Source organism: Telopea speciosissima, chromosome 1 (assembly GCF_018873765.1).
Source record: "Telopea speciosissima isolate NSW1024214 ecotype Mountain lineage chromosome 1, Tspe_v1, whole genome shotgun sequence".
Lineage (NCBI taxonomy): Eukaryota > Viridiplantae > Streptophyta > Magnoliopsida > Proteales > Proteaceae > Telopea > Telopea speciosissima.
Genome location: NC_057916.1, coordinates 35,022,324 through 35,035,947, shown reverse-complemented (window position 1 = coordinate 35,035,947; position 13,624 = coordinate 35,022,324). Strand labels below are relative to the sequence as shown.

Below are 13,624 nucleotides of genomic sequence, written 5' to 3'. Positions count from 1 at the left end.
ATACCCATGCCAGGCAAGAGAAAAAAAAAAGAGGGGGTAGGCCGAGTAGACCTAACCGGCCTGCTGATCAGGCTCAGCCGAGCAAGTCTGCTCGGCCAGGCCAAGCAACAAAAAAACAAAAGGGGTAAGCCGAGTAGACCTGCCCGGCCAGCTGAGCAGGCTCAGCCGAGCAAGTCTGGTCGACCAGGCCAAGCAACTAAAAAACTAGTAAAAGATGTGACATATTGAATGAACATTCATTTTTGATGTGACATGTGAGGTTGACATGGATTTAAAGATTAAAAAAAAAAACAAAAACCAAAGGTTTTGATGTGACATTCTTATCACATTCAAAAGCAGCCATGGAAGGCTAGCCGAGCAAAAAACAAAAGAAAAAAGAGGAGGGGAGAAGAAAAAGGAAAGGGTCGGTGTCCGCCAAACGCATACTCCCTCACCCGCCTTTTGTATTTATGAAAGTAAGGGGCATCTGATAGGGATAAGCGGACCTTGACCAATGACGCAAGGACATGTGGATAACGATATCATCAATAACAGAACAGATAACGACGATAATGTCACTATCTTGTCATATAAGGTAAGGGGAACCTAACCCCTACGCAACTAATCGATGCATAACCCCTATCTGTTGAAGATTACTCACAAAGGGGGAGAAACAGTCCCACTCCGATGCAACCTCGAGAGACTCTCAGTGACAGTGAACTACGGAAGTACAACCCCCTTGGAGGACTCCCTTACTATAAATAGTAAGCGAAGAGACCCAGGTATGGTATCTCACCATTACTGACCCTGACTCTTTCGTACTTCCTCTACTTACTGTTCTATCGGACTGACTTTGGCATCGAAAAGTCCCCCCTGGGAGTCCGCTCCAGGTCTCTTTAGTACTCTTCTACCTTTTGCAGATCTCCACGTCATCGAGCAGGATTCTGACGGCAACAGTGGGATGGGGGCATATTTGACCATTCATAAATAGGGGGATGATTTAGGACCCTAGATGATGGTTGAACGCTTCCCAAGCACTCTACATTATATATTTATAATAATAAAATTTTTTTTTTTGGGAATTGGGAGCTTTTATATATAGTTTTTTTTAAAGGAGGGGAGGGAATTAGGGAGGTAACAGCCAGGAGACTCGAATTCGAGACCTCTTGGTGAGTCTGGGCATGAAGAGCACCACAGCTCACGAACTGTGCTAGGCAGCTGTCATTTTTATAATAATTGATTAATTTGCTAATAGTATAGACATCAAGTTGATATGGCCGAGTTGGTCTAAGGCGCCAGATTAAGGTTCTGGTCCGAAAGGGCGTGGGTTCAAATCCCACTGTCAACACATATTTTTGATTACTTAAGAAAGTAAACTCTCTTCCCCCTCCCCCCTGCCCCTTTCAAGCCTTAGTACATCCTCCAGAAGCCAAACATTTGCACCTTGAGAAGATCTGAATATTGAGGATCCAGGTCCCTCTCAAACTGGTTCGCTTTCTATTCCTTACTTTAGAACATCCATTTGGAATAAGAATTTGTTTAGCATTTCAACTAAATTTTGATTACTTTCAACAGATATTTTTTATTACTTTAGAAAGTAAACACTCTTCCCCCCCCCCCTGCCCCTTTCAGGCCTTGGTGCATCCTCCAGAAGCCAAACATTTGCACCTTGAGAAGATCTGAATATTGAGGATCCAGGTCCCCCTCAAACTGGTTCTCTTTTATTCCTTACTTTAGAATATGCATTTGGAATATGAATTTGTATAGCATTTCAATTTAATTTTTTTTTTTAAAATTTGTTGGACATATAACTGAAATCACAATTAGATGGGATGTATGAGCAAAAATCATTTTAGGAAAAGCTACAGTTCAACCATGGACCTCGGCCCCAGATTCAAGGATCACAGCTGAATCAGTTGTGGTCAAGTTTTAGTTGAATTTTTTTTTGGTAAAGTTTTAGTTGAAATTGCAGCAATCTGGGATTCACTTCAGAATTGGCTCCATAATGAATGATAAACAAATACTGAGATACAAAGAAAAGTTTGATACAATGTGCACAACATATCTGCTTTGTGAAATTTCATTGTTACACTTTAAATTCAATTAGTCTAATAAGGGGTTTTCTCTTCCTCTATGGATTACTAAATAGGACAGGTGACTCTGTTGAAGAAGGCTCATCCGACCATGGTACGCTTGCGACCTCTCTGTCGTACTGCAAAAAAGATTTCAAAAAATAAATGAGTGATATAAAGAATGACTAGGCATACAGAACCAAAATAGCAGTCATCTACAGAACTGACAAAAGGATCAAGTATGTGGCAGCACCTTGAGCCAGCTTGTTCCATGTAGAAGACCATTGCTTTGATGATTTCCTGTATGCAGCTAGTATCTGATCCATCTGTGCAGAAATATAAGATCAAGAGAATATTTAAGTTTTATGGGGTAAATAGGGAAGAACAAAAAATAATCAATGCCTGCTTGACTAACCACATTCCCACAAGACGAATGCATTGAGAGTAAAGCTCTCTCGAGTACATACAAGTCAACAGCTTTATCTTCAGGGAGAGTTGACATAAAGCTCAAACCAAAGTCTATTAGAACCTGAGAAAAGTCAATATCGTTAGAGGCCAACGTTTAACATAATTTATAAGTATGGAAAGAATTTAATTTGGAAGGTGGGTTAAAAGATCTCACCAGTTGGTTGGTACCATTTTGGAGTAACATATTTGATGTTGTCAAATCACCATGAATCAGACCACCATCATGTAACTTTCCAATTGTATAACCAATCTGTGCTGCGACGTCATTCATTAGTTCCTGGTTAACACCATTTAACCCAAAATCTAGAAAAATTTCTTTAACAGCCGGGCCCTCAACATATTCAAATGTTAGGGTATGCAGCACAGGATCCAAAGCATACAATACTGGAGTAGAAACACCAAGACATCTTGCTTTTGCCACGCAACGAGCTTCCTGCATCAAAGACAGAACCATGTTAAACATTTCTGGGCATCCAATAAATCAGGTGTAGTTGGAAAATAAAAGAACATGATTAGAGAAGCAACTCTTCTGAGAGAAACTGACAGCATTCAAGCGTTTAAGGGTCAGCTTCGCGTCCAAAGATGGATGCCTGTATTTCTTTGAGAAACGTTCCTTAACAATCGACCTCATTCCCACAAATGTTGACTCAAACACTCTCTAAGAAAGAATGCCAAAACCACCATCAGAAACTGCAATGTGATCACATTAGAGTTAAGTTTGTGAAAGTAAATCATGTAACTTCACTCACAGCTTCTGCCCCCTGCTTCAATAAAATGAGGGAACCCTCTTTTCCATCCTGGTTGATCCCCATGAAGAGTCCAGATCAACTTAAAACACCTTGAGTTTATGAGTACCTGCAATTAATTGTATAGCGTTATAAGGCAAGGAAAAGTCCATGCCAAACAGTGAATGCTTGTATGGATTACACTGTTATCGGGTATTTTCTTCCTCCTTTCCTTTTTTTGGTTGGGGATTACCGTTGATCAGGTTTCTAGTGTATCATTTTTCTCTCTCTGATCTGAGTAGAGTAAATATACCATTGAGTTAAATATACAAAAATACAAAAACAAGGCAATGACAGATCATAAAGCTCTCTCTCAACAACACAGGATTTAGCACAAGAGAAACTTCAACAACCACATTAACCATCACTAAATTAGAGAATTCTGAGCCAAACAAGCACAAAACCACCCAATACTTTGACATCTCCCAATATACTACTATAAAGATTGTAGCAGTATCAAAACAGTAAACAATCAACACAGAGATGGGCAGAAGAAGAGAATGAAGAAATTGGGAGAGGCAAAAAAACCAGAGCTCACGGTAGAATGGAATAGACTTCTACCATAAGCAGTATACTTATTATATAAAACAGAAAAGAAAATTACAAGGGCAAGTATACCCCCCATTAGTATAATCCAGGACTAAATTACCCATATAACCTTACTTAAACATAAACGCAAACACACCCCAATATACCTCTGTTGACATGATAGGGGAAAGACTAAAGACTACGAATCTTGACACTCCCCCTCTCAAGCTGGAGCACATACATCACGAGCAACCATCGTGAAAGGCTGGACGAAACAACGCTTTTGTGACCATATCACCAAGCTGATTTCCAGAAGTAATTGAGATCAATTTCCTCCTCACAGAATCTCATACAAAATGACAGTCCACTTCAATGTGTTACGTTCGCTCATGAAAGATCGGGTTGCCAACCATGCAAATAGCAGCCTGATTGTCACAAAACATATATATAGGTCTTGCAGTAGGAAAACCAAGCTCCTGAAGCAGTGATTTCAGCCACATCAACTCAGCTGCAGTGTGAACCATAGCTATATACTCAGCCTCAGCACTTGACCTTGCCACAGTAGTAATGTAGTACTGAGTTTGATTGCTCAAATCAGTAGCCAATAACAAGATCTTTCAATCAAAGGAAGGTTCAAACTAAGGGGACTGAGGATAACAAATTTAGAGATGAAAGGAAGGGCTGCAGGGATGGTCGGATATGATATGGGATGAAGGGAAGGCTTGGCGAAAGTTGCAGCCTAATAGGATGAACAGAAATAGAAATATAAGTGATTCCTAATAGTAGTAGGAGTGTGGGTATTATGGCAATTCAGGTACTGAAATTAGGGTTTAGAATGGGGAATTAGGTCACCGGTTTCAAGAGTATTGTTATCTGAAATCAGCAAGTGTATATGGGTAAGAAATCAGAATCGACGGAGGCTGGTGGAAGGTCTAATAGTGCATTAATGGAGGTAGGGGCAGAATAGGGATATTCTTCAAATCAGACCATAGAAATTAGGACAAATTTGAATCAAGTTCCATTCTAAGGTTGATGAAGGTATGGTGAAAACCTTAGGTCAATTGGGTGGCTAGTTTGCTTAATCCCGAAAAAACACCTAGTATGTGATCTTCTAAAAGGGGATTGGTTCTAGTTGCAGAAAATTGAAGTTTTTACATACTTGTTAATGGCTAAGACTGAAAATAGTAACAAGTGCAAGAAACCAACAGTAGTAGATGAATAAGAGCACAAGAACAATCCACCAGGCTTCACAGCACAAGGTGTCAATCAGATCAAACACCGATTCCTTCTTCCTCGATCAAACACAAGGTTTCTTCACCATGGAAAAGAGGAGCAGCAACTTTGTTTATAAAATCCGTATACAATACTGGGCCCCCCTTACAATCTTATATAGAAAGCTCAAAAATAGACTCGAACACTAAAGAGGAAAGGCATAACCCAATCCTTAACCAATTGGGTAACCTAAACTGACTAGGAAACTGAAATAATAAAGGAAATAGACTCCAAACAGGAATGGACTTATAGAATCCTAATCCCGCCCAACTAAAACACTTAATAACAATTACTTGCAACTTAAGCTGAACCACATAGAACCGGTTCAATTGAACTAAAAATAAATAAACTAAGTCCTAATAAAAGCAATCTTGTATGCAACCTTAATACCCATAGTATAGGCCCACTAAAGTGGCCTATTACATTGAAAACCCATTGGACTAAAGGCCCAACATATATATAACCCAATCCAAGAACAAGCCTGTTTAGGTGATCTAACTGCATCAAGTAGTCTGTTTTTTGCCCCTCCATGCAACAAGGTTACCACACACAAACTTGCAATATCCAATAGTTGATCTCCTATCACCTTCAACAACAGCCCAATCTGCATTTGAATAACCAATCAACTCAATATGATTATTAGGTCTCTATACAAGACCCTTTCCTGGAACACTCTTAATATACCTTAGAACTCAGCCAGCGGTGTCCCAGTGAGCCTTCTTAGGCGACTCTATAAACTGACTGATAATTCCCACATCAAACTAAGTTTTTATTTCATTATGAAAAAACTTTAAAAATAGATAGAAAGTCTGAACTATCCTTCAACAGATACAACTATGTTAAACGAGAATGATCGTTAACAAAGGTAATAAAATAAGAAACACCTAGCCTATTGTTGACACGACAAGGAACCCAAATATCTGAATGAACTAAAAAAAATAAAGACTAATTTATAAACTCAGTATGAGGAAAAGAAGAACGGTGATGCTTTCCGAACTCACAAGCTTCACATTCAAGACGGGACACGGACTTGCAACTCGGAACCATGTGTTGAAGTTCAGACAAAGACAAGTGACCTAAGCGATGAAGCCATTGAAGAGGAGACAAACTACTAGAAGATGTGACAACAATCATAGAAAAGGTGTCATAGTTGAGGTAGTATAAACCATCCTTCTCATGCCCTCCACCAATCTTCTTCTTTGTCTAAAACTTGGAAAACACAATAGGAAGGGTAGAAGATAATATAACAGGTTAGTCTTTTGGTAAGTTGACTAACATATAATAAATTCAAGGGTAAATGAGATACATGAAGGACAGACGATAAGGACAATGAAGAAGTGGGTGAAACAATACCATGACCAATCACTTGGGTGGAAGACCCATTAGCGAGCATAACATGCGAGGGATGGTGAGTTTTTGGAAGGGAGGAAAACAAGTTAGGCATAACAATCATATGATTTGAGGCACTAGAGTTAATAATCCAAGATGGATGAGATGAGGCAGTTAAAATTGCTGAGTTACTAGAATGAGCAAGTGTAGCAGTAGATGAAGTGGATGACTGCTGCTGGACACGCTTAAGCAATTGAGTAACCAAAGCATCATGAGACAAGGATCCTGATAAATTCACTCCAGATGAGGTATAGAGTCAATAGGTGATACCATGTCAGAATTCCCATCATGCATAGCTGCATTAGCCATTTGTTATGCTCAATGAGGTTTTCCAAACACCGCCCAACACTTATCTGCGGTATGATTAAGCTTGCGACAATGTGAGCACTGTCAGATAAATTGATTAGTCTGATGGCTACCACGACCACTTGTGCCACATCCTCGTCCTACCCCTGAACCACGACCTCTACCTGGAAAAAACTAGAACCACAGCCACAATTACCAGTAACAAATGCAATGCTTTCCTTGGAAGACAACGATGAGTCAAATTTGGAATAAGAATGAGAGACAATATGTTGAATATGACAGAATGCCTCATTCATAGAAAGCATCTTTTCACCAGCAAGTAGTTGGCCTTTAACTGGTTGAAAATCTGAATTCAACCCAAACAAGAACTTTGCAACTTGAAACTCAGCCCTCTGTGTCTTCAACAACTCTAAATCAATGGTGAAAGGTTGGTAAACATTGAGTTCCTCCCACATCCCATTAAGGGTACCGTAATATTCACCAACGGACTGATCTCCTTATTTGAATGTGAAGATCTTCTCATACAATTCATAGACACGAGCCAAATTCTTGTAGTGGGAGAAGCTTTCCTTCAAATCATCCCACACTCCCTTAGCCATAGTGTGAAATATCACATTGGCAGCAATAGTTGGTTCCATACTATTCAATAACCACACGAGAAGTGTGTCGTTTTCATGCATCCAATTCTTATACTCTGTATCAATGGTGGCTGGAAGAGATGGAGTCAAATACTCCACGGAAAAAGGCGGCTTTGCTCATGAGTTAGCGGTCAAGCGGAAAAGGACCTGCTGGCTTCTTTTCTTTCCCTACCTAAAGGCAGCCTTGCTCGCAGCTCGCAGACAGATGAAGGGTGAAGGAAAAATAAGAAGCAAGTCTTGCGCTTGATCCTAACCCTCCGAGAGCCACCGTTAGGTGGTTCTGAGCCAAGTGCGATCGATTGTCCTTCCTTTATAGATTGAACTTCCGGAACTCTTGAACTAAAGGAAGGTTTGGAACCCTAGAAGATTGAACCAGGGACTAATAAATTGAAAACTTTCTATTACATATCCGTTGCAACCAGTATTTGTGTGTTTCTGCTTGAGCTGTACGAGATGAAATTCTCATATACGGTTCTCAGAGGGGGAGTTTCCTTAGTTTACCTATCTCAATAAAGTATATGATTGGTTCGAAGAACGTCTCGAGATTCAGGCGATTGCAGATGATATATTCCCTTTAGCATTGATATACACCTTAATAGTTTGAGCCCAAAGTAAGTAATTACAAGCTCAATTGAGCTTAATGATAGTAATCTGGACATCAACACTGTCTACATAAGGTTTTGAGTCGCCCATATTGACAAAAAACAGCAACACTATAGGAAGAACCAACCAAATACCAATATAGGAACTCAGAAAAGTTCACAGATGAATGTAGAACCAATAACCAGTGAAGAAATCACAATCAACTCAAACCAGCAACAATATATCACCTTAAGATCATAAACTAATGATCTATTGAAGGAGAGACAAAAACAGTCATATTGTGCAAATACCGCAAAAGACAACCAACAACCAACCCAAGAGAAAACGTGTAGCAGCAAATCAGGGGTATTCTGGATATGGAGAATAGGTAGATGTACCAAAACAGAACTTCCAAAATTGCAGAATTTATAATCTCCAAGATTCAACCAACTACTTGTTTGATTGCATCAAACTTGGAGTAGTATAAGGTCTTTGGCAATATGAATAAACCCTAAAAATTCTCAACCAACTAACGGTTAGATGTAGAGATACTACAATCCAAGAGTGTATCAAAAGAGGCAAAAAAACAGGGGTACCGCCCCTTGTAGAAATCAGCAGAAAACACCATAGGTTCTTCCATATGAGTAGAAGAGCCATTCTTGTAGTAGATATCAACACCATGGGAAACCCTAGTTATCACATATTATAAACTAGGGTTTCAGACAAAGCAAGGACAGCATAGGTTGCTGTAAACAATAAGGAAGAAGATCTTAAAAAGACCCTCAAAATAAACGTAAGAATCAGAGCTATTGAATGCCTAGAGCTCTGATACCATGTAGCAGTATCAAAACAGTAAACAATCAACAAAGAGATGGACAGAAGGAAGAAGAGATTGTAAGAGGCAAAAAACCAGAGCTCATGGTAGAATGGAATAGACTTTTACTACGAACAGTATACTTATTGTATAAAAGAGAAAATGAAAAGCTGAAGGACAAGTATACCCCCCATTAATATAAAACCAGGACAAAACTACCCTTATAACCTTACTTAAACATAAAAGCAAACACACCCCAAAATACCCCTACCGACAGGACAAGGGAAACACTAAAGACTACTAATCTCGACAAACATGAAACTCAAGTCATAGCCAGTAGCCACACCCAGAATATCTATGAACAGAAGGATTTTACACATACACGCAAACACAATTAGAAGGTAGATTCAAGTCCAACTAATACCACTATCAATATATAGTTTAAATCTTGTTAGTATAAGCAAAAACCAAAGGTTAGGTTAGGATGAGGTTTGGTATGTAGATTTGTACTATATCAATCTATAGATTAAAGTTTGAATAGTAACCAACACCTGGAGGTTGGGATAAGGTTTACTGAGTAGACTCTTACATATAGAGGGGAGGATTGTGAAATAGGTGCTAGGAGCTTATTTCAACCTGCCCCTCCCTCTGCCTTTACAGGAAGCACTCGTGGTGGCCCTAGATTCGGGAATTATGGTGTAAAACAAAACCTTAAGAGTCAATATCAGGAACCAATGAATACAATGTTTAATTCGTCATCATTATACTTCTCCTGCTCTCCATACTAGTTATTCCTTTCTCTTAAGTGTTCTAAAGAAGCTTTCTCATGCTTATCCCCGCCCAAAGAGAAAAAACCTACAGCAACTTGCCACTTCTGTTGAAGCTTATTAGCCTCCTCCCAAATGAGTGTGGGACAAATACAATGGGTTCAAGTCTAGGTGTCAAGTGCAGATATGTTTCTAGCAGGCAAATATGTCTAAGCTCCAATTCTTCAGATAGAGGCCCTTGCCTAACATGGATCCACCAATAGGTCATGTTACATGGAAATATCAATCAAAACGAAAATCTATTTTTTTTTTTTTTTTAATGAGCAAGAAAGTTTATATAATAATGAGAAGAATTCATTATTGGCAGTTCAATAATGAACTATCAATGTGGCAATAAAGTCCAAATGTAATTACACAAACTATACACTACATGTGGTTAAAAGCAAATTGATGCCCAGTAATGGGTAAAATTTCACTCCACAGAATTTAGAACCAAAAGAATTGGGCATTTGGTGGGTCTGGCGCATATTGTACACCCAAATCCATGCCATTTAATGGTGAACCGTAGTAGTTTGGACAAATGAATTATTCACATATAAATGCACCTTCCAAACTTTCTCACGCTCCTAGCCTCATGGATCGTTTTAAGTAAAAGAAAAAATGGCATTCTATTAGAATCTAGATAGTATGGAAGCCATAGAAACTACAAACTCAGTGACAAAATGCTTGTAAAGTGCAAGCATAGTTTAACAACATAGCAGTTGTGAACAACTGACTCAGATTTCAAGAGTTAAAAAGGAAAAGGGGGGAGGTGAAAAAATAAGAAAGAAAAGAGCAAAAGGTGAAAGAACTTGAATAAGAAGAAAATACGCCAGAACAAGAAATGACAGATCCATTTCTTTGAATGGAAGAAGAATGAACTTTAATCCCAATATTATAATACAAAAATTTCATGTGCTCACCTCACATCAGAAGATGATCACATTCATTCGTTTATCACACAAGTGATTTTTAGGAGGCCTCACATATTCATGCAAACATGTTTTCACATTCACCTCAGACATTCCCCTGGTCTCAAAGATCTTGACACATGCAGTAAATCAAGAGGAAAACAACAGGACAATTTGTAAACAAGAGTAATCAATCAATCCCTTCTGAATATGTCCTACAAGAACGCTCTGCTCGTTCCATACTTTTTGCTTGTGCCATCAAGTGTTGAATCCTTTCCTTCGCTTTTTCCATGTTTTTTCTCCCAAGTTCCTCCACCAGCATACTGTATGTGCAATCCATAGGAACCAGCCCTTTGAAAACCATTTCCTCAAAAAAGGAACAAGCATGCTCAAGTTTTCCACTTTGACAAAGGCCACGGACCAAAAGCGTATAGGTTCCAAATTCAATGCTGACGTCCTTTTTAAACATATCATTCAGTAAATAGAAAAGGACCTTCATCCATTTCTTTCTACAACACATCTTCAATAATGGGGCATAAGTTTTAAGATCAGGTTTGCAGAGGTTCTTTTCCATTCCTTGAAGCAGCTTTAGAGCCATTTCTTCTTGTGAATGCTCACAAGCAGCTGATATCATGGTATTATATGTCGTTACATTTGGAGTATTCCCACTCTTAGAAATCTCCTCATATACGTCATGAGCATCCTGAAATCTACCAGCTTTGCTTAGGATGTAAATCAAAGAGTTGTAGAAAGAAGTATCAGGAACACAACCATTCCTCTTCATTCTCTCATAAGTTTCCACAGCTTCACGTGTTTCCTTTGCTTTCCCGTGAGAATGCATAACAATAGTATAAGTCACGACATTTGGAGAGCACCCCTTTGCCTGCATCTCATCAAGAATAGCATAAACCTTACGGAAATCCTTCTCCCAGCAGTAAGCTTCGATCAAACTGGTATAAGAAACTACACATGGCTGAAACCCATATCTTTCCATCTCTTCCATAGTCCACCAGGCCTTGTCCATCTGCCTGGCTCTGCACCATCCGTGTATCAAGACATTAAAGGTATGAGAATCAGGAGGTATCTCATTCTTAAACTCCAAAAACGCAGCTTGTGCATGTTCAACACTCCGTTCCTTGCACAATGCATCCAAGAGCAAGTTCATGGCAGAACTATCCTTTCTCACGCCAAATCGTTCAATTCCACGAAAAGTCTCTATTGCATCTTTCCATCTACCAGCTCCAGCAAGCCTTCTCATAATCTTAGTCATTGTTCCCAAGGAGATTAACCCACCGAAGTTAACCATCTTCTCAACCAATTCCCACATGGGATCAAACTGCTTTGATTTTCCAAGAATGTCCACCATTAAGTCGTAAGTATCAGCAGAATGACTACAACCCGTTTGCATATGGACCCACTTGAAGAAACCGAAAACAGAGACCCAGTCATTGCTAAACCTTTTCAGTAGTTTGTGGACTAAGTCCTTGGAGACATTAACATTGCAACCATCCAAAGCTTGAATTACAGTATCAGGTGACCAGAACCTACTCTTTAGAATCCGACTAATCTTATTGACATCATTATCAATAGTCTCAATTGACACACATTTAATATTGATATTTCGGTCGTCAACCTTCTGATTACTAACCCAATTAATAAGTTTAGGAAGCACAAAATCATCTTTGGAATCGTGAGAAGAAGAATTGTCATCCTGCGGTGATTTAAACCAATCGGGAAGCTCAGGTGACTCATTAATGCCACAGAAACTTTGGAGTACGCCGTAACGCACTCCATTAACAGGGTGAGTGCCACCATCAAACATGCTCAAGGTTCTTCGCAATCCAAAACGTTTAAAAACCTCAAACATTTCGAGTTTCGGAAGTATCGCCAAAAATGGAAGAAACCGAAAACAAATTACTTAAAGATAGAAGAAACAATCATGAAAGACCCATTACGCCACAGGCCAGCAAGCAGTTCGTTTAAGCTCAAAAATAGCTTCTTTTCTGAATTCTTCTCAAGGATTCAACAGGAACCCATCTGAGTGAAACAGGCAGTTATTAGTGTTCCTAATAGACAGGAAACAGCGAAATAACAGAAGAAAAAAAAATTTCCATCCGAGTACGTACCCAATCAGCAAATAACTACAATGAAACTGATTGATAGCTAGGATGAACAAAAATGAAACATGTAATCTAAGTCGGTGTCACTTGCAGAACAAGTTTAAGTTGCAAGTCACAGGAAAAGAATCTGAGAAAGAAGGTTGGTTACCTCCAGTTGGTTGTTTTAGGCCGAAGCAGGGCAACGCAACCTCTAAGAGAACCGCCGGCAGTGAACGTGCCCGATCTGGGTGTACCCAAAGCCCTTGCCACGTTACGGCACCAAGCTAAATAGATACCTAAAACAGTAAAGAAGGCATACGAAAAATGAAAAAGAATGTAGGGAGAATCTACTGTGTTTTTTTTTGGGGGGGGGGGGGGGGGTGCAAGAACCCCTAAAGTCCTAAACCCTCTGTTTTGGGGAATGGGTGATTTAATTCATCGTAACATTCAACACTCATGGAATGAGCATGACACATCTCCATAATCCATGGATCAGAATTGAGTCAAATCGTTGTACACGGGCACCAATAGTGTCTTCCTAATCAGAAATTAAATAATGTTATTAGTCTCCCTTAGAAAAAACACAAAATTTCAATCATAAAATTTTGTAGAAAGTTGCATGTAGATCTTGAACAATGAATCCCAAACCACCGTAATAGGTGTTCTAAATGTAGAAGGAGAAGACAAAGCAAATCGGCATTACCCTTGATGATCTTGAACAATGAATCCCAAACCACCAGTTGTGGTATTAGGAACATGGCTTGCGTCACAGTTTATCTTGAAAACAGATGTAGTTAGAGGAAAGCATGAATGGATAGCCACATTTGGGGTTCGGTTATCTTGTGCAAAAATCAAAATTTGGGATGACAATGCTTCATAGAAATCAAGAAAAGCTTTCCGAGCGAATACAATCACATCACTTGGCTGCCAGATTCATTTCCCAAACATTAAGTCATTCCACATCACAAAAGAGTG

General features: G+C 39.3%; 1 protein-coding gene and 1 non-coding gene across 4 annotated transcripts; one reads left to right on the top strand and one right to left on the bottom strand.

The window, feature by feature from the left end:
* The first annotated feature begins 1,246 nt into the window (after positions 1-1,246).
* TRNAL-AAG lies at positions 1,247-1,327 on the top strand. The gene has a single exon. It is a non-coding gene; the product is annotated as a tRNA-Leu (tRNA).
* Positions 1,328-1,985: 658 nt separating this feature from the next.
* LOC122665921 (pentatricopeptide repeat-containing protein At3g22670, mitochondrial-like) lies at positions 1,986-12,942 on the bottom strand. 3 transcript variants are annotated; one of them, XM_043862056.1, is made up of 7 exons: positions 12,819-12,942; positions 3,269-3,374; positions 3,064-3,177; positions 2,674-2,952; positions 2,467-2,580; positions 2,305-2,377; positions 1,986-2,191 (listed from the first exon to the last, which is right to left on the bottom strand). In XM_043862056.1, exons 2-7 carry the CDS (start codon positions 3,329-3,331, stop codon positions 2,154-2,156), a joined length of 681 nt encoding a protein of 226 aa, XP_043717991.1. In that variant the 5' UTR covers positions 3,332-3,374; positions 12,819-12,942; the 3' UTR covers positions 1,986-2,153. The 3 variants fall into 3 exon arrangements, with proteins under 3 accessions (XP_043717991.1, XP_043717997.1, XP_043717986.1); XM_043862062.1 differs by lacking the exon at positions 3,064-3,177; XM_043862051.1 differs by lacking the exons at positions 1,986-2,191; positions 2,305-2,377; positions 2,467-2,580; ... (1 more) ...; positions 3,064-3,177; positions 3,269-3,374 and adding an exon at positions 10,563-12,616.
* Positions 12,943-13,624: the final 682 nt, after the last annotated feature.